General features: G+C 52.2%; 2 protein-coding genes across 2 annotated transcripts; one reads left to right on the forward strand and one right to left on the reverse strand.

Moving 5' to 3' along the window:
* Positions 1-6958: 6958 nt before the first annotated feature.
* LOC104359798 (acrosin binding protein) lies at positions 6959-21093 on the forward strand. The gene is made up of 9 exons (XM_032995699.2): positions 6959-7209; positions 10581-10675; positions 10796-10901; positions 11036-11456; positions 19153-19285; positions 19509-19688; positions 19795-19962; positions 20035-20121; positions 21028-21093. The coding sequence occupies exons 1-9, from the start codon at positions 7014-7016 to the stop codon at positions 21091-21093; spliced, it is 1452 nt and encodes a 483-aa protein (XP_032851590.2). The 5' UTR covers positions 6959-7013.
* A 763-nt stretch (positions 21094-21856) lies between these two features.
* LOC104363392 (protein Wnt-4-like) lies at positions 21857-25693 on the reverse strand. Its single transcript, XM_032995700.2, has 5 exons — positions 25024-25693; positions 24431-24669; positions 23460-23591; positions 23155-23297; positions 21857-22324 (listed from the first exon to the last, which is right to left on the reverse strand). The coding sequence occupies exons 1-5, from the start codon at positions 25266-25268 to the stop codon at positions 21857-21859; spliced, it is 1227 nt and encodes a 408-aa protein (XP_032851591.2). The 5' UTR covers positions 25269-25693.
* Between the last annotated feature and the right edge of the window lie 253 nt (positions 25694-25946).

Below are 25946 nucleotides of genomic sequence, written 5' to 3' on the forward strand. Positions count from 1 at the left end.
TAATCAATTAAATACTCCATTTTCTAAATGGCAAGTAAAAAATGCTTCATTCACTATTTCCTAACAAAATAAAATGCAAATTAAGTATCTGAATTAATGCATGTTAAAACTACAGTGCTTGTATAGATGTGAATAGATTTACATATCCACCAAGTTAAAATGAGTGCCAATTTTAATGTAAAGTCTATATTTATCAGCATATTCTCATTGCTCTCAGCCAGTGACAGTAAACCTACCAAAATAAAGTACAACCACAGAATGAAGATTATTTAACCCGTGATTAAAATTAGTAATTCATATCATTTTGGTTGAAAGCAGAACACTTTCTAATGCTTTTGTCTGTGGAGATGGAGATCTCGGTCCTGCTCTGAGTGGGCTAGTACCCACAGGGCCACGGCTACCAGGACGAAGGTGTTCAGTGTTGGGCTCTGGAAATAGTTTCTGCTCCGTGTTAGACCTAGCGCCGAACTGGAAGAGGACCTTTACTTGGCTGCTGTGTAATGGCTCCGACGGCATCTTGGCTGGGCCGTCTACTCTTCCATTAGTACCAGATGGCAGATGGTTTTGGGAGGCCAGGCACACTCCTGAGATGCAGCTCCGCATCCTCCAGGTGCAACCCTGGGGGACGTCTAAACCCACGTCCTGTAGACGCTGGGGTAGGGACTGCTGTCTCAGCCAGCAGCTTCTTTAGCCCGCGTATCAGACTAACACTATCCCAGTCCTCCACCTCTCCTTGAGGTTCCCCCCACCAGGATGTCTGATTTGTGGGCAGCCAGCCGAATTCTGGCCCTGATGCTGGTTTTGCTTGTGACTTTATGGTTACTGTCAGGGCCGACTGCTGTGCACGCAGACGGGGCCAGTGCACGGGGGACCGGGGAGGGGAGATCACACGTACAGTGTGTAGAGGTTTGCCAGCACTGCTTTATCAGGAAGGCTCCTCTGTACTCTCCAATGCCTCATGTGAATGGAGCAAACCAGCCCTTGCCTGAAGCTGCGACAGCCTGGAGTGAGACCTGGCAATGTCACCAACAGAGCTGCAGCCAGCACGGAGCAAGGACACCTGTGCAAGCCCGAGTTTGTGGGAGCTGTCAAATGACTGCAGAAACCAGAGCAAAACCAAACTCCTTGGGAACTGGGATTCAGCGAGAAAGTGAGCCTGGGGGGCAAAGAGAGAGTGAGGGGACCCTAAGGAGAGGTGGAGCCATTGCTGTTGAATGTTGTCATCCGTGGAGGGGAGCGGGTAGTATGCTGCGGGGGAACTGCGATGGGCTTTGGACCCCTTCTCTACCCGTTCTCTGATGTGTATGTTTTAGTAAAGGAAGGTGCTACAGTTTTCCCTTTCATTTGGTGCTCTGTAAGAAATACATAACCCGGAGTGTCTCGGGGGATCTGTTGGCCCCTTCCTTTGTCTGCCCTAACAGCTACACAAGCAGAATTGCTCGCAGCCTCCTCCATAACAGTAGTCAGTGCTTATTTTCTAGCAACGTAGTGATATACAAACATACTGCACTTAACAGCACCATTATGGCTGTACCAGTACTCTGATTTTTTTTTCACTCCAGTTAACATGAGAAAAGAGATTTAGGTATTTTGACCAGAATTCCTTTTCTGAAGTAACTTTTTTTTCCCCCATAACAAGTCTTTTTGGAAGCGTTTCTCTATCAACTCTGCTTATATTTCAAATTATTTGACACATGCTTTCTACGGATGTTGCTTGACAAGGGACTGAGTCTGGATTTCACGCCAAATCTTTGTATCCTCCATCTCTATGAGTTTTTGAGCTGATCAGACAACTTCTCCCTCCCAACCCCCCCCCCCAATTTAACTCACAGAGCTGTCACAGTCTAACAGACATTAGCCATCATTCCTTCTTCTTTGGTTAAGCGCACTGTGTGCCTGGGTGTGTTTTTTTCTTGGCAAGTTAGGCCAGTGTGCATGTTGAGGAGCCACGTACACGCTTTTGTGATCTGGCTCTGCAGACGGATTTCCCCATCGGTCTTTTGCTCACGAGAGCCAAGGCCTGGCTTGGCACCGTGCTGCTACGGTGAGGTCAGCCTCCTCTGGAGGTATTTGCCATCTCTGGTCACAGCCCTTAGATGTCCTGAGCTGCAGGACTGTGCATCATATACCGTGCCCCTGCACGAGGTAGAAGAGAAACAAGAGGTTGGGGGGATTGGATCAGTGTGTCATGTCCAGGGTGTTGATATTTTTGGGCACTCGCCTTGATTGTCTGATGTTTTCTATCATCTGATGAAGGTAAAGAGCATTTAATCCTTGCAGCAGTGGAGGAAGGGTCTGTGAGCCGCAGTCCTAGGGTTTTCAAGAGGTTTTCAGGCATTGCTGCTGTTGGTGGCATTTGCGGTGGCACACGCAGAGTGGAAAATTCTGAGAAACAGCCGAAGTATTTAAGACAACAACGAGATTAACTTGGAAGAGGAGCTTGTCTGCCAAAGGGTGGTCCGACACAAACCAGACAGGCTCTTCCAAAGCTCAGAGTCAACATGGCAGTTGAATAGTGATGTGGAAAATGCAACTCCAGTGAGTCGTTATCCTGCTGTTACGTGTCCCTACTGTGGGCGTCAGGTGCGCTGCAGGCCCGGGGGTCACAGCAGCGTGCATCAGCCCGCTGAGTTCCGACTAGCCCAGGAACACCCTCTGCAGGGAATGCCATTTTACGGTGGCTCTGGAAACAAGATTGCAAATGTGCTTCAGTGCAAAACATTATACAGCTTATCAGGGTCATCAGGGCTACGGCCTTAAAGGTGACAAGTTCACCCTCAGAAATCAGAAAATACTGGAATTAACATCACCCTTGTGCTGTGCATTACTGACCATTATAATTGCTTGATGCAGCAGTAGGGCGTAGACGCCCCCCCCACTCGCAGCATTGACGTGTCCTGTACAAACTACTGTTCCTCCTGTCCTCATCCCTCCCCCAAAGATGGCTTCTTTTTTGTGGAAACTTAAAACACAAATGCCCCATAGCCAGCTAGCACAAACCTAACCAAACAACACAGCAGTGTTTCCTGCACTTGCAGTCTCCCAACTCTGCCGGGTGCATGCCGCAGATTAGCTGGCTTCTCAACACAGCTGTGGACCATAAGAGTTCCCTGAAGGATTTTTGACAACCTGAACCAAATCCAGGGTATGGCCACGGTGCGTGAGAAGTGCTAAGTAGCCACTCTGTCCTCACATCACTAATCACCTTCTTTCCAAATATACACCAGCAACCCCCAGGCATTGCTACTAGAGCAGCAACCAAGGATGACTTCTTTGACAACTCTTTCATCTTCTGCCTTGTGTTTGAGTTCTCAGTGTATGTGCAGGGACTCTGGTCTGCTCATTCTTGTTTCCTGTTTTCACATGCCATAAATCTCTTGATGGCACATGTAGATGCAGGCTACACAGCCAGCACCTGCCAGACCTTAATAACACTGCGTGATGTGCCACATTGATGTGCTTTCCTAGGTCACTCATGTCCATCAGCCACTGAGGTCAGCACTGAGTTCCCCTGGGAAGCTGCTCAAGTCAGGGTGACAGAACTCAGCCTCAGCTCTGTTGTCACAGGGGAGGAGAGGGGATTAACAGAGTTGGGGAGCTGAAGGCCCTGGAGTTGTCTAAAATCAGCTAATAAGCAATATGTCTCAAAGGAAGCAATGGAAGACTAAGAACTGGCTAAAAATTGCAAGCCCCAGAAGTATTGCCTGTTTTATTGTGAGTGGCAAGAGCTAGCTGGAAAATGTCTCCTACTCACTGTCTTTCTAAGAAGCTGCAAAAAACATTCTAAAATTCAATGCTGTTTCTAAATGGCCAGGCTTCAAGCTTCTCAGAAACATTACCTTCCAACAAGACATCTTAGAGCAAACTACATCTTGTCTCTTGCAAGGACTCATTGAGCTATGTCCTGTTGCCAGACACCTTTTTAATGGCCTGCATGGCTGGAGGGATTTGAGCTTTCACCTTGATAGCCTGTTTGGCCACTCAGGGTGCTGGCAGGTGATGTGTCAGTCTTGCAGTTGCAGCCGGCACTGCTACAGCACTCTCTGTAGCCGTTGCATACAGCAGAGCTGCTCAAATCTCCTGGAATCTCCTGACAGAAGCAATTTCTTCAGCGGCATCCTGCTACACCATTGAAAACTTTGCCCACTTTGCCTGCAGCTCCTCTTCAGTCCTGCAAGGGTGTCATATCGCAGCCAAGCTGAGTCTGTGGGGCGATGCTGTGGGTACACAAAGCCGCTATGCCAACCTGCATTTTGTTTACAGCTGCAGTTCTTGGCGCTGCTGTGCCAAGCATTTTCTTTCCGACCACCCTTACAGCTGCTTGCCCGTGATGGTTGTGGTCGTGTCTTTCCCTCTGTTGTGGTTTAGGCCTGGTTGGCAGTCAACCACAATGCAGCAGCTCTCTCTCCCTTCCCCTCCGGCAATGAGAAGGGACAGAGAGCCAGGCTTGGGGTTCGAGATAGGACTGGGATGGGGAAAAATTCCCCTTTATGATCACAAACAAAAGGCAGACTCGTTAGGGGAAGAAAAAAAGAACATACATTTATTACAGACACTAACAACACATAACAGAGTAGGACAGTGAGAAGCATTGCCACATCTTGAGAACACCTTCCCCCCACCCCTCCCTTCTTCCCGGGCTCAGCTCTGCTCCCGATATCTCTACCTCCTCCCCCAGGGGTGCAGGGGCAGGGAATGGGGGGTGCAGTCAGTGCTGCCACTTCCTTCATGTTCAGTGAGGGGAGTGTCCGAAACTTGTTCCTCCTGCTACATCGTGGTCCCCCTCTCACAGGAGACAGTCCTCCACAAACTTTCTCCGACTTGAATTCCTCCCATGGGCCGCAGCGTTCCCCACACTGCTCCGTCATGGGTCACTAACTTCCTCTGACTGGATTCTCTCCCACGGCTGCAGCCCTTCCCGAGCTGCTCCGGCGTGGGACTCCCCCGCATGCTGCAATCCTCCCAGCGCTGAATTACAGCAGCGGGGCTGCCTTTTCCCATGAGACCCTGGCCTTCTTCGGGCACAGAACCTTGATTATCCGAGCAGGAGCAACAGGCCATAAAACAATGTCTGCTCCACCGTAGATCTCCATGGGTGTCGGGGGGGGCCGCCCTGCCATCTCACCACAGGATACAGGGGGGTCTCTGCTCCAGCACACCTCCCCCCTCCTTTCTTCCTCCGTTCCTCCACTGACCTTGGTGTTCACGCAGCTGCAGCAACTCCTCCTCACAAGTCCCACTGCCCATCACCACGTCCCTTCTTAAATATGTTATCGCAGAGGCGCAGCTGACTGGCTCAATTTCCCAAACAGAAGTGGAGCTGGCTTGGAGCTGGGGGAGCTTCGAGAAGCTTCTCACAGGGGGCCGCCCCGATAGCCCCCTCCCCTGCCACCAAAAATCACCACTCACTCAACCCAGGACACCCTCTCACACCAGAAAGTGCCCAGCCGTGGGAAGTACTGTCAGCTGTGAGCCATGGGGTGCACATGTGGGTCAGTGTGTCTGCGCTTTGGTCTCTGTAGTAAGAACCGGGCAACGGGCATGTGAGTGTTGGGGTCTCCCTCAAAATCAGCCCTGCGGGTCTCTGGTCACCTTCATGCTGGTGGTTCCGAAGCCTCTTTTGCCGGCACCGTTCCTGCTTTTGCCTGGGGAAGATTTACCGTGCTTGAGGCACTCGGACCAGGGGCAGAGGAATACCAGCTGGTGCTCCTGTGACTTGCTGGGGGTTTAGAAAGCGGCACAGCTGCTCGGGAGAGATCAAGCCAGCTTCCCACTGTGTCCTGAAGCAAGCCAGTGCTGGGATGCTCCCTGGGGAGGCATGGGGTGCAGCTCAATCTCCTGCAGGTGGAACAGATTTTGTCCCCTTTCTCCCGCAGAAGAGCACAAAACATTTTGGGGTGCAAGGTGCCCCAAAGGTAGCGCTTTTGGGGTACCCTCAGCCTGGGGGTAGCCTAGCCAGGCCTCAAGGTCTGTTGCCAGACCGTTGCTAGCCACCACCGTGTCCCCGAGCAGAGGGGGAAGCTCCCGGGTTGCCTCCCACCCTTCCTGCTTGCCTTGTCCCCACGGCCCTGGCTTCTTCCTTCCCCGTGCAGCGCCCGTTTCCCCCCACACACCCCCACAGGTTTGAGTCTGCGCTGGGCTCCCACCCGCTGCTCCCCCCCCACCCCCCCAGCAGCCATCAGCTGGTGCCTGGTGGGGCTCGTGCCCCCCGCGTCCCCACCGCCCACCCCAACTGTGACACCATCCCCTTCTCATTCCGCCACTGCCACCGGGCCTGGGGCGGACATGGCGAGGTGGCCCTGCCTGATCAGTGAGTAGCACCCGCCCTCAGCCCCTGCCCGGCCTCGCAGGGCCACCCCAGAGCGTGGGGGAGGCAGGGGAGGAGGGGGCCCAAAAGGAGGGTAAGGAGGGTAAGGAGGGCTGTCCCGGTGCAAGGGCACAACCCCCCAGCGTGGTGGAGGGGGGCAGCGTGGGGGGGGGGGGGGGCAGGGGGGCAGTGGGGCCTGCCAGACAGGTAAGGCTGGGGTTTGGTAGAGAAAAAACAAAACAAAACAAAAAAAAAGCAAACAATCAAAAACCAAAGCAATCCCACCCCCCAAACTAAACCAGGCCAAAACAACTGCCACTCAACCCACAAAACCCCCCCCCAACTTTTAACATTTTTTTATTTTTTCTTTATTCTTTTTCATTATTTCCCCTTTTCCTTTTTCCTCTTTTTTTTTTTTTCTTCTTTTTTTTCTCTTTTTTTTTCTTCCTTCCCCCATCCCCTTTATTTTTCCTGCTTTATCATTTTTTTTCCCCTTTTGCCCCAGAGTGCCTGGTTCCCCTGGGGTCCTGCAAGCAGGGCTGATGGAGGAAGACCTCAGCCCAGCTCATCCCTGTGCCCCACTCAGCACCAGCAGATGGGAGTGGGCCACTCCTCCAGCTGCTCTTTCATTTCCACCCAACACTTGCCTCTGTTAGGTAGCATTAAGTGCAGCCTGCCTTCTCCCGCAGGACTGCTGACCTTGCTGATGACCTCTGTTGCTCTGCCGGTGCCTCCTGCTCCGGGCAGCCCGCTGTCAGACAGAGAGTATCAGCTCTTCTTTGCCAGCCTGCGGCCACCCTGGAAGGCAGATGCGTCCTGCCAGCTGCGCCAGGCACACGGCTGCCTCAGCCCCGCCGTCCTGCAGCTGGACCAGAAGGAGAACCATGGCCGTGTCCCCAAAGGTAGGGATATCACCCCACCTCCAGGGCCAGAGGTGGACGTCACCCCGGCTGGACCAGTGCCAGCTGTTTCTCTGCCCTGGAATGCGACAGGATTGCAGGAATGCTGATGGAATGGGTGGGTTTGGGGTCTCTAGCCCCAAGTCCAACTTGGAGCAGGACGCTCCCAGCACTGGAGCACCCTGGCTTTGTGCAAGGCAGTTTGGTTTTGTGGCCTCTCTGGTTACCCCTTCCAGTGCTGCACTGCTTTCCTGGAGAAAAAACTTCTCCTAAAGGACAGTCCTAACCTCCCAAGCAGGAATTTGCATTTTTTCCCCCTCTTGTGCTGTCTGGCACCACCAAGACTACTTTGACTTTGTCATCTTATAGCTTTCCTTCAGGTCCTTGTGGGCTACCATTAGCTCACCTCCCCATCTCCTCTTCACCCAGCTGAATAAGCACAGCTGCCCCAGCCTCTCTTCACAGGTCACAGGCTGGAACCCATGGTCACTTCGATGACCCTTCACTAAGCTCTTCAGTTTCTCCACATCTCCATTGGTGGGGTGGCAGAGGGAAAAAACTGGCCACAGTTTTCTCAAGCTTGCTGAAGCTCATCATCTCTTCCCAACAGTTCTTCTTACAACCCGATCGGCTCCTTCCAGCTTGATCTGGGGTTTAACACAGAAGCTTGGCTCATGGGCTCTCATGGGCCTTTAAAAAAGCTTGAGCTGATAAGCTGCTTTTTTAAGTGTTTAACATTTCAGGAGCCAAGAAACATCCCAGTTCAGAAAGCACCATAGCAACAGCACCCTTTAAATCTCTGCAGTCATACTTTCCCTGCACCCCTGCATCAGAGAATTTAAGTGGCATAATTATATCTGTGCAGCTGAAAAACTTGGGACTACTTCTGTTGTATTTTTCTTCAGAGGAAAAAAAGTAGGAACAATTTTCTCATAAAAAATATGTCTTTATATTTAGCTATGAACGTCAATGAACTGAATGATCAGCCAACTGCAGCTTGAGGACAACTATTTCTTGCTTGTTTCTGCAGCTGTGTCAGGGAACAGGTCCCACCCCACATCACCAGACCCAAGGACGGGTCCTGGGCTCCTCACTCGCTGGCAGGCACCTGCAATCCACAATGCCATGGCACTAGGTGCCCCCAGGTTCTGTCCCTGGTTCCTCTCCTGGTGATGCCCAGTGCCCTGGCGTTGCTCTTTGGCATGTCCAGCCGCACTTCCACTGCTGCTGCCTTTGGAGGCTCAGCTGCCAAGAGCAGGATCACCTGGGAATGCCAGAAGACAGAACAATTTTGCAGGTTGCACTCTTTGCCTTCTTTTCCTCCATCCCCCAGTCCAAGCAGATTTTATTCCACTACGTGTTCCCTTTTTTTCCACTTTTGGGGCTATTTTGGCATGTGTTGCAGCCAGGCTGAGAGGCTGATCAGACATGACAGAGCATGTGCCCTGTCATGTTTTGCCTCTGCTGTCCTCACAGATGGCACTGCTGTCTACATCCAAATATTCATGAGCATTAATTGTGTCTCTTCAGGTGTTGTGCTGAGGAAAGCAGTTACCTTGTGTTTTAAACAAGGGAAGACTACACATAGCCTTTCAATGCTCTTTGTTGTGGAAGATGAGAGACGGGAGGATGCTTTCTGATGAGTGTATGCAAATATCTTGGCTGGTTCCACCTTTGAGTGATGACACAATTCTTAATTAATTGCCCCCCCCCCCAGCCCCCGCCATGCTGGGCAGGTGGAGATTGCCACAAAGCCCGAGGGGGTGGCTTCCTGACACACAGCAGAATCTGTAGCTGTAGCAAACACATGGGCAAGAGGAGCAGAGGAAAGAGGCAAAAGATCATATTGATTAAACTAAGCAGCTGGTGCTAGGAAGAGCTCCCCTTGGCAGGAAGGTCAGAGGATTCAGAGAAAGATGAGTATTTCCATAGGGGAACTGAGATGAGAGAAAAGAGCAAACGGAGATCATTGCTAAAGGAGGCAAGCTGCTCATCAGGCCATACCATCAGTGTTCAACAGGCTGTGGGTGAGCTGAGCCATGGTGAAAATCAAGAGAACAGCAAAGAGATCTCATGGGAAACTTTATCTGTGTCAAGTTTTCCTTCACTTCCCAGATGTTGGAATGAAAACGTACTTTTCTTCTCCCCCTACCCCAAAATGTAAAGTTCCTGTATCACCATAGGAATGGTTTGTGACAGGACACAGGAAGATTTAATACTCCAAGCCTGGCCTGGTATGCACTGCTGGGGATGCAGTCCTGGCCTGGGAGAGCCAGGCTAGTGCTGGGTTTAGCCAACAGTTGGGCCTCCCCCCCTGTCCAACAGCAGCATTGCTCCTTTGGAAGCAGTGGCTGCGTGATGGAGCGTAACTGCAGCTCCCAGTCCACGTGCACAGGTATTGCACTGGCCGAGTCCATGCCCCCCACATCCTGGAGGGATTTCATAGGGCATCACCAAAGGACAGGGTGGAGAGCTGGTGTGTTCCCTACAAGTTGGGCATTTTTCTGGGATGGGATCCCAGTGCATACCTGAAATTCTACTTTGCTGGTGAATCCGTACGCTCAGCACAAAAGAGTAAGTGCATGCAGTGTAAAAGATGGTGTACAAGCAACTAACAAGAGAGCTGTGTAATTCCACTGCTAACCTCACTGTCTCGGCTAGGGCTTGATCTGTTTGATGTGCCCAAAGGGCTGGCTGTGCTAGCTGGGCCTTGCACTCATAGAGCAGAGGGAGCACAAGATTACTCCCCTTCCCGAAATCTTACAGGGTTTTCGGCTCTCCTGCATGACTTCAGCTGTCCTTCAATCACTGCAGGAAGAACTGCAGCTTTTGAGCCAGTAGTGTCCACAGTGCTGGACAAGGCTACGGTGCACATGGCTTTGACAACAGCATCTCAGCCTTCTGGATTTTCCTCCATCCCCTGCATGTCTGGAATCAATGTCAAGCTATTTTGCTCTGAAGAGATTGTCTCCTCTGATGTTCCCAGGCCCAATCTGGTCATCTTTAAAAAAAAACAACAAAAAAAAAACCCTTCAGGGACTAATAACACAGTCCTTATCAGATCCTGGAAACAGGAGATTTGGATATATGTAAAAGGGAAGAAAACTGTGTGAAAAAGGGCAGAAGGATAAACTGAAATGCTGGGTGGTTTGGGTGAAAAGTGCATTTGGCACTTGGGATCAGGAGCTGTAACAGCACAAGGCTGTGATCTCCACCTGGGCACAGACAGCTCTGAATTTCCCTTCAAGCACAAGGCACTCTGGAAACAGCCATCCAAGAGGTCCCCATCTCTTGTTGCACCCAGGTCAAGGGGGCAGATGCCAAAATCTGCAGCCTGCCCCCATTCTGCATCTTTCTCTCTCACCCCTCTCCAGGGCCAGTCTGCTCAGAATTCCCAGAGGCGCTGTGGTTTCAGACCTTCTGCCAGTTTGCCCAGTACCGCTGCTTCAAACGCCAGTTCTACACCAAGGTGGGGAGTGGGATTTGTGATGGGGTGGGCGAGAGTGTCTCCTGGGAGATAAAAGGGGTGTGAGGAAGAAGGGAAGATAACTCAGCAGGACACAGGTTTCTCCCTCTCTCCTCTGCTCAGCGAATCCCATGTCCGAGTTTGTCTCCTCCGAAAAACCTTCTCCCGACAGAGCAACCCCACACTGTGGGCTCCTGGGCGAGGGGCAAAAGCTTCCCTGCAGAAGAAGGTACGGCTGCACCGAGCTGCGCTGGGCACCCCTGCTCTCCTGCTGATCTCCTGTAGCTACTCTTCCCCCCTCAGCAGCTTTCTGGCTGGCCTCAGAAAGGTGCCCTCAGCACCCCTGTCCCACTCTCTCCCCAGCTCCGGGTCAGGCTTCACCCTCACCTGCTGACACCCTGCTGCGCACCAGTGTGGACGCTCTCCTGAAGTACTCCTATGCACTGTCAAATCAGAAACCGCTGCCGAGGAAGTTCCCCCTGGCCGTGCCAGGGTTGCCGACACCCCCACAGGACAGGGTGCTGCCTGGGCTCCCACCCATCCTGCCAGTCCCAGCTACTGCCCCTGCCTTCTTGCCCCCAAGGCTGAGATCCCCTGCCCAGACAGAGGAACCCTGGAAGCAGCGCCTGCAGAACAGCGTCTGGCAGCTGATCCACTTAGCCCTCTCTTTGGAGACGTCCCTGGACACGGAGGGCTCTTCTCTGGACTCCAGCATCAAGTCAGAGCCAGGGAGCACATCGGGCAGCACGGAGGAGGGGGTGCAGAAAACAGCCCACCGTGGCAGGTGAGGAGGAGACCCGTCTCCCCGCCCGGTGGGGTACCGCATGCCACCTATGCAGGGCTGTCCCCACGCATGCTGGCTGCTAGCCCCAGGGCACTCACGCCCCTGCCCTGAGCAGCTGGTAAGCACGGGCAGGCTTTCTGGAGCTAAGCAGTCCCATACAGAGTAGGAACGTACCCGGGAAGCTCTTCAGACACCCCCCCACTCCAGCACAGAGTGATCAGCAAGAGCATGACCCAGCACTGCCAGCGCCCGACAACGTTACTGTCCTTGTGTCCTGAGCAAAGTGAATTTAGGCTGGACCTTAGCTGCAGGCAGGGCTTTATACCATGCACGTGTGTCCCCACAGCTGTGGCCATCTGCAGTGTGCAGCCACCTCTGCACTCATCCTCCTTCCAGCTCATGTCTCCTAGGAGTCGGGATGACTTGCAGAAAGAGCTTCCTCGCAAACACGGGTCCTTGGGACGCTGGAGTGAACATGTGTCTCGCTGTGCTCCTCACCTCTCTCTGTGCAACACGAAGCAGTTGTTTCTTAAAACAATCTGACCTGTGGAGCACTCTGAGGAGTGCTCCATCCTCACCCAGGTAGAGCAAAAGCAGTCCCAGGCCAGGAAACGGAGCTGGGAGCGCAGAGCCTTTATCCTGGCTGCACAGGACACTACTTCTCATTGAGCATGTGCACCTCTCTGTGTTCTGGATCTGTGCGTTGCTCTTTCTAAGGGGCTTCTTGTTCCCTGTTCTGGCTTTGAAAGCAGCTGCATGCCAGTTCAGCACAGGGCCCTGCGACAGTCCAGCTTGCTGCAATCCTTTTATGTGCCCTTCTTAGTTCCTCTGGCCTAGGGATGCTTTAGGAGCTTGTTCAGCATCTCGAGCTCCTCTCAGCTGATCTGCCAGGATCCATTCACCTCTGTCCTCAGGCAGCTGGGGCTGGTGAACCCAGACAGAAAAGACCTGCAAAAGGATTATATGTTTACATTCAAATTTACTTCTTGATCCTCTGGTACTTTGTGGCTGAGGACCACTTGCTTTGACTGAGATGCAAAGATTATTTTGCTTTCCAAGAGCCAAAAAAATGCTGTCTGGATGTGGTTTTCACGGAGAAGACATTTTAGTTTCGCTCTGTTGCTAGCTAGTGATGTTCCTGTAAGTGCACAGGTTTTGTGCATGATTGCACATCTGTGGTTTCTATTAAAAACACTACATACTACTACAGTTGAGCCAGAGATCCCACTTCTGCATCTAGAAATTAATTGCATCATGTTGTTAAAGCTGTAACCGTTCTCTTGCAAGGCTGTAACTTATGTCATCCTCCTTCCTAATATTGTAGGAGGCTTTTACTGCCTCGCAAATTTTTCCCAGTGTGTGTACTCTAAGGCAAAATTCTGGTTCGTTGAGGCTATGTTCATTTTCCTTGACTCCAAAATTGAGCCTTGCTCTGATTTAGTTATATTGGGATTAGTGAGGGACTGCTGTGATTGCAGATGACACTCGCTATTCTGCGGCAGAGTTTCTCAAAGACACTAATGCTGACTGTGTGTCTGTAACCTGGCAGCTGAGCCCCATCAATCATGCTAAGCAAAGCTTAAACCCAAGTGAGGATAAAAAGGTGAGATAGGCTGCACCTGTCAGCTTTGCTGCTCACCACAGCCCACCTCCTCTCAAAGAGACTTCAAAGCATGACCTAAAAAAGGGGCCAGATGCTTTGAGGCATTTCCATTTCAGCAAGAGGAGCAGTGCTGGGTGGGACTGGGTGTGCACAGGTGCCATTCGGCATCCGCTTTAACACAAGGTGCGCTCGGTTGTGACAGGCACCAAACCCTGGCCCGTGTGTCTTCCCTAGGGTCTTATGTCCAGCGGGACGTCCATCCCTTCTCGCTCAGCCCTGCTTGTGGCAGCTGCTCTGATAACTCTACCAGCTTTCATAGTACCTCATGAAGCTAGCTGTGACAGGGTAAAGGTAGTAATATAACAAGGTAAAGAATTTGTAGCACTCTTTTGTGGACTTTCTGCCAGCAGTGAATCATTGTGGGGGAAGAAATGTCTCTTATTGCACTTATTTTCAATTTTTAGTCCTTATTCTGCTTTGTGCCCCATGATTAGATACCTATTTATTTCCCAGTATTTCCCTTCCTCAACGTTACCTACATACCATGATTCTGTCTTGCAATAAGCTAAATAGAGCTCTGTGGCTCTTACCTTATAAATCCTGTTCAGCTCTCATTTTCTGCAGCCATTTTCAGTGTCCCTTTAAAACATCCATGCTCCAGCCCTACATGCAGCATTCAGCAATGGATTTCAGCAGTTGGGTATGCAGGAGGTCAACCTCCTTTCCCTTCCCTGCTCTTCTGTTTGCACACAAAAATTGCGTTTTCCCTTTTTCCCAGGGCTTCCCACTGCTGCATTGTTTGCTCACTATGACCCCTACGCCCCTTTCAGTGTCACGGCTGTCCCAGATACAGACCTCATCCTGTCGGTATTCACCCGCGGATGCTTGTGGTTCACATGAATCCAGCTTCTCCAGCAAGGCTGAGCTGAGCCCTCCCAGCAGCTGCACCCTCCTCTTCCTGCTTTACCCCTCCAAACAATCTTTGTGGTGTTTACATCCCTCATCCCTGCTGGCTTTAATTTTAAAACCAGAGACTTCATTAAAAATACCGTCCCCAGAAAGAACACTCTTTCTGGATTATCATCACCCGTTCACCGTTACTTTTTTATCCCGGGTCTGGTGGCGCAGGATGGGACCCATTACCCTGACGTTTCTCAGCTGCTTTCAGGAACTAGCTGTCCCTTGGGGATTATGTAGAGGTATCTTTTGGACATTCAGTGAGGCCAGGGCCCAGATTAGCATCTCCACATTGCTCCTGCGTGCGGCTAATTGTGAACGGGGAGTCATGACAAGGCAGGCTGTCCTCTCACCACCAAGCTAGAAGAAGTTGACATGCTCCCAGGCTTTTGGGACTTTAAAAGCAGGGGTCTCTCAGTGTTCCAAGGGGGCAAAGGTAAAAGGCTGCAATATCGTGCGGCTCAGCAGGAGAGATGTATTTACAAAATAGTTTTTCCCACTGTCTGTGCTCCCCGAGCCTTTGGGCAGGTGTTACGTTCCCATTGTCCCAATAGCTCCTACGTCGGGTTACCTGCTGGGTTTGATCTGTCAGGTCCCTAACTAGTCTGCCTGCCTTCTTGGCAAGATCACTTTTTCTTTCTGAAACTGTTAAGAAGGCTTTTTCCTTAGTGGTTTTAATTTCCTGCAGCAACGCCTCTAAGTCAGAAGTTACAAAGTGCTGGAAAGCTGCTGTTTGCACCTTATCTTTTCTGCTTGCCTCAGGTATTCACTCCACCTCACATAGCCAGCCAATATCGGGGAGGTTTAGCAGCTGGAAGTTAATGGCCCAAATCCTTGTCATTGCGTTGAGGGAGAAGTGGATGCTGTTAACCAGCACTCTTCAGAGATACCATTGGAGTAGGCTCTATGCATGACACTCCATGTCTTGAGATGCTAAAGCAGGATAGGCTTTTATCTGAAGTTTTCTCTTTTTGCCTTTGAGAAATTACTCATCTTGACCCACAGATTCTTCTTAATTATATTTGTTCACATTCCCTTTGAACCATTGCCTCCCAGTACCTGTTAGGCTTTTTCCAGGGCAACAGTTAGGACATTAACATGCAGAAGTATTAAGCTGGGGATGGATTTGCGTTAGGAAATCACTTCAGACAGACCTGTCGCTTTCCCTGATGCATGGTGAAACTTCTGCACATCCACGAACAGCTCAGCAGCATGTCAGTGAGTGTAGGGACCAGCACCAGTACTGTTCTACTCCGCTGAGTCCGTATCGTTTGCCTGTAATGCATCTGTGATGGGACACGAAGCACCAGCACTGTCGTAAAGCAGCAGCAGTGGGAGAAGTGGCTGGATGCACCAAATTGCGATGCCAGGGTGCTGGGCATCCCTGGGAAAGGAACCAGGGACAGTCCCCAGGGGCCCCCAGTGCCACAGCATGGTGGCTTGCAGGTGAGGGAGGAGCCCAGGACCTGTCCCTGGGTCTGGTGATGTGTGGTGGGACGCCCTCCCCTGACACTTATCAGCTGCTTTCAGGAACTAGCTGTCACAGGGGGATGGTGTAGATATATCTCACTGACCCCGAGCTGGTAGACCAACTCATAAATATGCAGCTGTGAGGCCAGAAAACCTCACAGCAGAGATGGAGAACAGAAATAGAGGAGGAAATGGATGTGACAGAGAGAGAGCAACAGAATTTCTTGTTAAGCTGAGGCTGATGGTGTGACTCAGTTTCCTGGGTGGATGAGGGGATGTTATGAACACGGTTCATGTGCATCTGCATAAAACAGCCAACAGCAAAGTGTCAGTAGGTGTTGTGCAGGGATGCGAGACTTTCTGATCTGCATGAGCTGATCATATTGAATAGGGACTATAAATCTAATGTTTGCTGTGCAGCAGAGGCTTCTACCCACATCTGACTTTGCGCCTGTTTTGAACAAGTAGGTCATCAACGCTCAGCAGATGTTTTATCGCTACTTATGATCTACTTATGGAAGCACTCTTTTTAGAAAAGACTGGAGCTGAGCTCCCTTGTACTGCCCCTTTTCCCTGTAATCCTCTATTTGCATCTTGTTTGGGCTGTACTTGTTGGACCAGTACACGTGTTGGAGAAAGCAAAGGCTGTTAAACCCACTTATGAGCTGTTGTTTTCTAAGCCTCAGGTTATTTAGTTGCTATTTTTTAAAAAAAATGCAACAAACTGGACAGTTTTCTTCTTTTTTGTGCCTCGGTGGTGAAAACACCAGAGCTATTCATTTAATTTTTAATGACTCTTAATGTGCCTCTCACTTTACTGGCTTGATCATCCTGGTGTGATGAAGTAATCAAATCACAACATGCCACTGGAATAACAAGCAAGTAGTAGAACAATAGCCAATAATGAAATGTTTGTGGATAAATTCTTTCAGATAAGTTTGGAGAATAATATCGAGGTCATTAATTGACATTTGTGAGTCTCATCAAGATAACCCAGCCAGTTTACCAAATATCCAACTGTGCCTAAGCAGTCAAGCATGTGAGTGGTAGCAGGGACTCCCTCCAGCTGTCCTGGATTTATCAGCAAAGTGGACTGAACACTTGTTCTCCTGGGCTACAACTGCTTAAGAGAGAAATTGTCAGTGTTAGGTAATTCCCACACGAAGAGCAATCCTTTATGGAGGTGAAATGCCAGGTGTGCCTTGGGGGCTGTCACTGGTTCTTCTCTCAGCCATGTCCAGCTCCCAGTCACAGAAAAATGCTGAGGCGGTTGAACTGAACAACCTTAGACAAGATTTTAAAGTGGGATAAGCACAGACTTTTGGCTCCAAATTTAAAAATTCCTGTTCTTCTTGGTATCCTAAATGGTCTGAATGTTTACAGAGGAAACAAAAAGCCAAAAAGGATCATGTGGAGCCATGGGATGGAAGAGTGGATGTAAAGGAACTTACAGGTTCTGGAAGTGATTTCTGCAGGATAGGTGGGCTTTGTTTCTCTTTTTTTACTGGCAAATTTTAATTCTTTCAGCTTTGTCTGAAAGAGTTGGTATCTGTCGCTGCTGGCCTCAGTTTGCAGTCTTTTCTGCTTTCTGAACTCGGACCTTCCCTCCACAAACCTCTGACCAAGTTGGTCACATTGTGGTGCATCACAGTAAGAGATACACAACCTTGAATTACGTAGATTTCCAGGTTTTCAGCTGTCCTTGGTTTTTCAGCGGATGTGATTGATGTGCTGTGGGTTGGTACCACAATAATTTGTTTATGTGTCTGTATCTGCAGAATACCATTTGCAGCCTGTCCACAGGGGAGTACAGGGGAGTGCGTTGAAGGAACACCTCTGCTTGCCTCGATGCGGGCTAGAACAGCATCTGCTGCACTGTGATAGAACAAGTTCAACTGTAATGTCTTTTAAAAAAAAAAAATCTAGCACTCATTATATTTTCTGTGACTGAGATTTTCCAGGTTCTCTTGTAGCATCTAAGTGAGAGAGATGCCTTCAGAGATCCTGACACACTCATTTGCTGCTGGATGGCATGAACTGTTTAGGTACAGGATCACTTGTTTCTGATCCGCTGCAAGGGCAGAGCAAATGCTGTGAGCTCCTTCATCCACAGCGTGTGGCAGGGCCCAGGGATCTATTAAGGAGGTGCACAAAACTTCTTCCTGTTAGTAGTCCTAATGCTCACCCACATCCTCCTATGTGAGCACACACCCCGAATCCACTGCAAATGCCAAGCATCCACGTGTTCCTGTGCATACGGTCCATGCTTCTCACATGCCCGTGGATCTTTGAACACCAGTCATTCCTTACAGCTTGATTTCTTCACACACCATGTAATCACAAGAGCTTAATGGTGGGGAGGTCGATCTCTTTTAGCCTTCAGGCCTGGCAACTGCGCTCATCACTCACTCCAGCCTTCCTGCTTGGCACAAGCCATGGAGCCATGCCTAGTAAGCCCTGAAGGAAAACCAGGATCGTGTGGCTGAGCTACAGATCCTTCTCCTAAGAGAAGGTTGGGATATCTTTCTGAAGTCTCCAAGCTGTGGAGAAACCACCCCATCAGCTGCTCCTGTGCTAAATACCCTTCGTGCCAGGAACATGCAGCTAATTCCTGGTTTGAAAGGATCTCACCCCAAATTCTAATCACCAAAATTGATCTGCTGCTGCTGAGAGCCTTCAAGCTGATCCCCATCTTAGTAAAAGTCCAGACTGACCAAGTGGCCACCCGCTAGTGCCTTTGTTCAGCTAAGTAAAGGTTCTTCAGTTTCTTGCTCCAGGTGGAAATTTTCTAGGTTTAGGAAATCTCATCTTTATGACCTTCCTCCAGGTTCTCCACCATTTTTTTTTTTTTTAAGGCTAATCTGAAGGTCTCCAAGAAGTTTCAGCTATTCTTAGGAAAACTTCTTCATACAGGCTAGACTTTAAGAACCTTTTAACATAAGCAATTGCTATTCTTACCTTTTTGTATTTTCTGCCAGATCAAAGTTTTCTTATTTGTCATTGATTTTGTTTCCAGATACAGAAGACAAATATTTAGCCAGCATTTTTACCTCTTCTGCATCACTGCTGGTAATTTATACCATCCCTGTCTAATAACAATTCTCTACCATGTGTAGAGTTTCTTGTGTTCCTAAGAGATGTAAAATATTCCTATTGTCCTTGTCCCACTGCCCTTAAATTTTCTACCTTTAGCTTCCCATGTCTGCTTGGATAAACAGTTAGTTCATTTGTTAGGTTTTTTTTCCTCTTTCCGTCAAATACATTAGCTCAATCAGGAGGGAGGCTTAATAAATTACATACTGCAGATCAAAATGGGGCTGCCCCATGGTCAACACTCAGCAGACCTCTAACAAACACCTCACTGGTGTGTGCTCAGGTGGACAAGACTAGGCAGCAGCTGCTGCAGGGCCCCTGGGGAAGTTCCTCAAGCTGTGCCCCTCATCCAGTCCCTCTCACATGCTCCCGAAGGCACACACACCCCCATAGCCTCTGTGTTATACAGGCAGGTACAGATTTGCAGACAACCCTCTGTGCAGTTTGGCCAAAAGTCCAAGGTTTCTTTGGGAGGGGTTGTTTTCCCCCCTTTTCGGTTTTTAACTAAAGGTCTATCTCTTTGGCTTGTGATAAGAGATGAGACCTGGCTTCCTCCTTCCCTTTCTCTGTCAGCCTTTTAGCCCTGAAGAATGATGAGGCAGTGATGATCCTGTGCTATGCGATGCTGGAGGGAAACTGTCTCTCATCAGTGGTCACTGAGGCCTGGAAGGAGATGGAAGAAAGAGTCCTTGGGTTCGGAGATTTGGTAAAGATGCTTATGTCCACCTTTGATCCCCGCTGTGTTCAGGGCTCCCTGCCTTGCTGACCACAATGCTCTGACAGCCAGAGCTCGTCAGCACTGGCCTTTCAGGTGCCACCTCCTGGGAGAAGCTCACCTGGGTGACCAGGGAGGCAAGCTCCAAGGTAGGGATACAGGAGCTCCTCAGTCTCCTTTTTCCATTCCGACATCCCCACTGCATCCACCCTAGGTGTGTGACAGCCTCGGGCGACGTCACCTGGACCTGTGCCCTGTCTGCGCTTTCTGCTCGCTGAAGAGGGAGCAGTGTCAGAACATCAAAAACCTGAACCGCGTTCACTGCGAGTCGGGCAGTTTCACCACCTACATCAACCCCCAGATCTCAGCCCAGCACCAGGCTGCAGGCAACAAGGTACCGAGCAGGCTGCATGTCCTGCCGGCCTCTGAGGAGGAGCCTGGACTGGATGGTGGGGAAGGGGAGGAAGAAGCACAGTTCTCTTTATACCACCCTTTTGCAGACCACCCCCCTTGAGACCTCGGAGTACCACGGCGTGGAGGTTTTCAGAGGGCTGAGGATGGAGTACTGGTGCAGCCAGATGGCCATCCGTGGCTGCCGTGACCCTCGTGTGGCCCTCTGGCTGAAGGCAGAATACACTGCCTTCCAAGACAGAGATGCCCCAAGCCAGGTGGGTGCCCAGTGGATGTTCCCATCCCTCCTTCTCCCGTTCTTTCTCCGGCCCTCATTCTCATCTCCCCAGATCTGTGACTCGGGAGGAGTTCAGCACCCCAGCTACTGCGCGTTCAAGAGCCACCAGTGTCTCCAGCAGAGCCTCTACAACCAGAGGGTGAGAAACAGCCTGCACTGCCTTTTACACAGCCTCCATGGATGATCCCTCCACATCCAGTCCCAAGTCCCTGCAGGACTCACTGGCCCACCGCTTTTCCCTCCAGTAGGAGAGAACTGGGTGTGTTTGTGGTGGGAGTGACAAACTGTGACCCAAGCACAGCTGGCCTGTAATTGAGGTGGTGGGATTTGCACAGACTCTGTAAGAGATGGCAGTGGAGAGAGCCATTCATGTGGAGACAGAGGAGCCATGGGGAGCCTCCCACCCATCAGGCTATCCCAGTATAGCCCCATCAGGCTATCCCCAGTATAGCTGGGATGGTCTTAACCCAGCTACTGGGTACTTCTTAGATGATATCAAAATTGAAGAACACCAGAGCAGGACGGAGGACTAGCCCGTGTCTTAGGAAACACACAGTTTGGTTATCATCCTCTCACTCCCACTTCCCATCTGGTTCTCCCCTCTTCCCCCTGGTGCCCCCAGCATCCCAGCCTCCAGATGCCGTTCGCCAGGGGGGTCCTCCTTCCTTATGGGAAGGATGGGCAGTGGTATCAGTCCTACGAACTCAGGCTCTCCTTGCAGGTGTCTCGCCGCAGCTGCCACAGAAATGAGACATATCGGGTGCTGAGCGAGAAGGAGGGAGAGGAGAACGTGCAGCTGTGGCACCAGAGGTTCCTCGGCCTCACCAAGGGATGACGCAGAGTAGCAGGAGGATGAATGGGAAGTGCTAGGCTCCAGAGCAGGCTCTCTGGGGCTGTTGTGGGGCAAAGAGCCTAGATAGACTTGGACAGCTCTTCCTAGATCCCTTGTTGGCCACCCAGAACCATCATGGCCAGCTCTCATCCTCCGAGAACCTGTTCTGCACCAGCGATAGCAGCACACCATGAGGGGAACCTCACTCAGCAGCACTTCACTGTGGCACCTGCTGGAACTCCTCCTGGAAACATTTTCTCCAGCCAAAGTTTCGGCTGAGCATCAGAGAAGGCATCAGTCCTGGGAACCTGGATTTAGAGCCACTGGCCCAAGCGTGCGTGTCTGAAACCCCCAGCTCTCTCTTGCCTCCCTCCTGCCGGAGGCTTGTGTCAGTCAGTAGTTCTCCCAGGGATGAGTCTTATGGTATAAAGAGCCCATTTGCCCTGCAAACCTAATTTGCTCCCTTCTCATTAGTGCCGCCGCTCTATTACACCTCTCGATGACCCCCTCTCATGTGTGAGGTGGGTCCCCACTCCCCCTTGCTTTGCTCCCTGGTGTTTCTCATTCACTGCAGCCCATGTGCCCACTGCGCACGAGGACTCCAGCGTGGCCTTGAACCCCCCCAGCCCACACGAGGGAGCAGAGACAGGTACCCTCCAGATCCCAAATGCAGCATGTGAGGAAGGAGCTGACATAGGCACTTTGCTTTCCGTTGCAGCTGGTTTATTTCTAGAGTTTAAGGGTTTATTTGGCCTATGTCCTCCAAGCCTCTGTCGAGAAAAAATAATTCAAACCGCACAAAGCTCAGTGAGGCTGGTGAAAGGGTGCTGTGCGGGGAGCACACAGGAGCTGATGGCACCCGTGGAGCCAGGGGCTGCTGTCCACGGGGCAACAAAACCCCACATGGCCCCCCATTCCCTCTCAGGCTGTGTGCCTCCCCTGCACCTTCCCCTGCCTCCCTGTGCCCCTCCCCGGGCTGTCCTCTCCCTGTGGCCTTGCAGCCCCCCCGGCAGCCCCCCCCGCCACCCCAGCGTGCTGCCCGTCAGCGGCAGCTGTGCACCTCCACGAGGTGCCGGCACTGCTTGCACTTGACGGAGCAGCACCAGTGAAACTTGCAGCTGCACCTCTCCACCACCTCTGCCTGGGCCGTGTGGAAGCCCCTGCCGCAGCACAGGAGCTCACAGCCATCCATGGCTGGGGACGTCTGGTTGCACTGGCGGCCGGAGGTGCCAAAGACCCCGCGTCGGGGATCCCGGTCGCAGAAGTCTGGGCTGGCCAACAGATAGACCAGGTCATGAGCTGTGTAGGGCTTGAAGAGAGAGCTCTTGGGCACCAGGAGCTTGCGGGAACCAACCTGCTTGGGGTGAACCTCTGTTGCCCCCTCAAACTTTTCCTTGAGGATGTTGCCCACCTTGCGGAAGGGCGGCATGACCTTCCAGCATGTGCGCACCTCACAGGATCCTGACACACCGTGGCACTTGCACTCCACCTTCATGTGAGCCAGGAGAGCCTGGGGAGTGGGAGGCAGTTGGCAGCCAGCCCCAGGACACCCCGCCGTACACCACCTGTGCCTGCGGGCCCCCCAGCAACCACTGTTCCCCCACACACCTCCCACAGGGCTGGAGGGCAGAATCAGTCCAAGGGAATGGAAGGGGAAAGAAAACTAAAAGGGAGAGGAGGGAAAGGGGAGGGAGGGGAGGGAAGAAGGAGGGGCAAGGGGAAGGGAGAGGGAAGGGCAAGGACAAGGGAAAGGGAAAAGCAAAGGGAAAGGGCAAGGGCAAAGGGAAGGGGAAAGGGAAAGGGAAAGGGGAAGGGGAAAGGATGCAAAAAAGTAATTTTAAGTCAAGCCAATATGAAACAGAAGGGGATCCACTCTGTGGGTAACAGGCATAAGCCCACAGGGCTGTGGGGAGGGGAACAGATCCACCCAGAACCATAGCTCTAGGGATCAGATCTGACAACAACCCCTGCAGAGGATGGTGTCTTTGCTCAGGAAGGACTGGAGAGGCAGGGAAGCGCTTCGGAGCAGAATGATGAAACTAATTTCCTATGCAAAACAGGCCAAGGTGGGTAAATCACAGCTGGGCTCTGTGAGAAAAAGGAGACTGCACAGAGGTGGGTAGGGAAGGCCGGGTTCCACCTCTGCGCAGGCGAGGAGCCAGCTTGGTTTGCGCGGCACAGCGCTGGGCTGAGGAAAGGCAGCAGGATGCAAACCCACTCCGGGAGCCTGTGGCTGCCCTGAACTGCTCCTTGAGGAAGGGGAGATGGACCAAGGTCTGCCTAGCCAGAGAGAAGCCCCTGAAGCCACGCTTCCCACCCAGCCCTTGTTCCTGCCCTTACCTTCCTCCCAGCCTCATTGTTGTGCAGGTTCATGAGCGCTCGGCTTGAGGAGATGCTGCGGCTCCTCTCAGGGCTGTCTACGAAGGCTTGAGAAAAGGCAATCCCGTAAGACAGGTTATCGGAACAGCCTGACCATTGGAAACCTGCAGAGGGAAAGTGGCCATGAGAGGAAGAAGGAGAAGCTCTGGGAGGAGCTCCCAAAGGGCCGAGAGCCGTGGAGGAGGGAGGCGTCCCCTCCCCTGGTGAGAATCTTCCCCATGGATCTCCTCTGCCATCCCCTCCCTGCCACTGGCCTCCTCCTTCACCTTCAGGGCTGACACCTCGGATCTTGCGGTCGCAGCCACACTTCTCCAGCTCCCCACGGCTGCAGGCACGAGTCACAGCAAAGGCAATGCCGGCAGCGGAGATGGCGTGGATGAAAGCAGACTCCCGCGTGCCTGCGGCAGGGCAAGAAATGGCATGAGTCTGCAGAGAGGGAAGGCACTGACAGCACAGGGCAGCAGGGAAAGAGGCCGTGACTGCATGCAGGAAGGATGTATTCAGATGGAGACTGCTCAGGAAAAACTGCTGTCAGGATGCTGGAGCTCCCAAGGCCTGGAGCCAGCAAGAGAGATGGCTCTTTGGGGTCCTTCTGGCTCAGTGCCCTCACCTTTGGCACCCTCAGTTCCTGGGCTGGGCATCCCATTGAAGGAGAGAAGTCAGCAGCCCGCAAGGAAAGCAAAAGCAGAGCTGTGGTGGGTGACAGCAGGGCAGCCCCCACACAGAGGGGTTTTTCAGGGAGGACCATGCTGCCTTGTCTCTAGAAGCCAGAGAGACCCTGTATGGCTCCTCCTGTCCAAACACACACAAAGTCTGTTCCATGTTGTTTTGGGGGTGCAGGCAGATCATTTTTCCCTGGCCCGCAACAAAAAGGGACGGCAGCTTCAGAGGAAAAAGTTTGATTTGAGCTGCTACTCCAAAGGGCTGGGCTGGTGGCAGGATCAGGGACCTACCGGTCTGCAGAGATGGCACACAGAATGGTCCGAATGGGACCAAAAAGCCAAACCTGGACAAATGAGGAAGAAGTTTAGCCGGAATATTCATATTTGTAACAGCAAGTGCATTTGGTTCAGTTTGCTCTGTGCTGACCGCTTTGTTAGCAGGTGGAGGAAGGCACTGACCACTCTGTGGCCGGGGCCAGTGTGACACTGGCACGCTAGTCAGGAAAAGCTGTGTCAAGGGGACCCTGTGTCGACCCCACGTCAACTCCGCCTGCACTGTCACCCCCCTCACTGACCTTGGATGGCAGCCTTGCCAAAGACCTGCAGCCCCTGCAGCGTGGAGCAGTTCCACCGGCGAGAGTGAAACTGGTGCTGGCACTCCTCAACAGCCAACTCCGCGCCTTGCTTCACTGCATCCATGGCTTCCACCTGCCGCCGGCAAACGTGGACCTGCTCCTCCACCAGCCCCGTCAGACCCTCACAGCCACGGGGGTCCCAGAGGACGGCCTGCAGAGAAGGCTGCTTGGCCAGGTACCTGTGGGTCAAGGGAGAGATTCCATCGCAGGTGGGCTAGAGCCAAGGTCATGTCTGCAGAGGTCTAGCCCTCCATAGCCTTGTTTTAGAGCAGAAACAGGGCAGAGAAGGAGATAGGCTGCCTCTCGTCTGTGATGAATTGGACATTCCTGCTCCCCATCCTGGTGTGTGCCTCTTTAGCTTCACCATCCCTCTCCCTTCACGCTCCCAGACATCCCCCTTCGAACGTGCTGCCTTTGGGTTGCTCAGGTTCCACCTTCCACTCTTTTCTCACAGATCTGCCGGTTTCCTTGGGAGACAGCACCTCCCCAGGTGATATTCCAACACAGAGAGTAGAAGTGCAAAGCATACTTACAGCCAGGTCACAGCAAGGGCGTGCTGCACGGGCATCAGCACCACGTACAACCACACCATCTCCATCCCGTCCCCAGCAGAACTCCACCTTCCGCCACGGTGCAGCAGCCGCCTGAATCCCCTCCTGCGACCTCCAGCCTCTGCCCAGCAGTTGCTCTCGCAGCAGCTCCAGCCCAGCACTGCCAAGCACGGGTAGCCCCTGCCCCAAGCAATGACCGTGGGCTGCCCTGGTGTGCCTGCCAGCATCAGAGACCTGGTAGCCCACGGAAACCTGCTGGGTTGGCCTGCCAGGGTGCCCACACCAGTGCTGCTCCCCCCTCCAGCTCGAGCAGCGCTGTGGGAGAGCTCTGACCTAGGGCTCTGGGGCAGGCATCCATCAGAAGGAGCTCACATGGCTGGGGACAGCATCAGTGTCAGACCCCCATCTCTGCCACCCTGTCAGCAGACGATCTGGTCGCCTTCCTCCACAGTCAAGTCACTTCACCAGCAGGAAGCAGTCCAAGACCCAGTCAGCAGCAGACAGAGACTTCCACGCAAGTAAAACCTGACAGCACGAAGCAGCTTGTTGCTAGACCCACCAGCTTGTCATCGCTTTGTCAGCAACCCCTTTGGGGAGCCGGAGAGTTTCCCTGCAGTGAAAGTTCATGGGAGCAGAGAGGGAAAGTCCTGCTGCCTTCCTCATCCCCAGCTGCTGTCCTTGAGGACCCTCCCTCATCTGCCTCCTCCGGGCTGTAGATTCTTCTTCTCTGCACTGCAGCCCACATAGCTACAGCAAACAGACACAGCCCAGCTGCTCCCTGGCTCTCTTAACTCTTTCCCTAGCAGGTCTCCCTTCACCCCCCCCTTATTTTCTTCCCCATGGCAAGACAATCCTTGCCCTTCTCCTAAGCAGGCGTAGTGGGGTGGCTGCCCCTCTTCTCAGTG

The sequence above is a fragment of the Tyto alba genome, unplaced genomic scaffold (genome assembly GCF_018691265.1).
Source record: "Tyto alba isolate M040663 unplaced genomic scaffold, T.alba_DEE_v4.0 Super-Scaffold_14, whole genome shotgun sequence".
Taxonomy (NCBI): domain Eukaryota; kingdom Metazoa; phylum Chordata; class Aves; order Strigiformes; family Tytonidae; genus Tyto; species Tyto alba.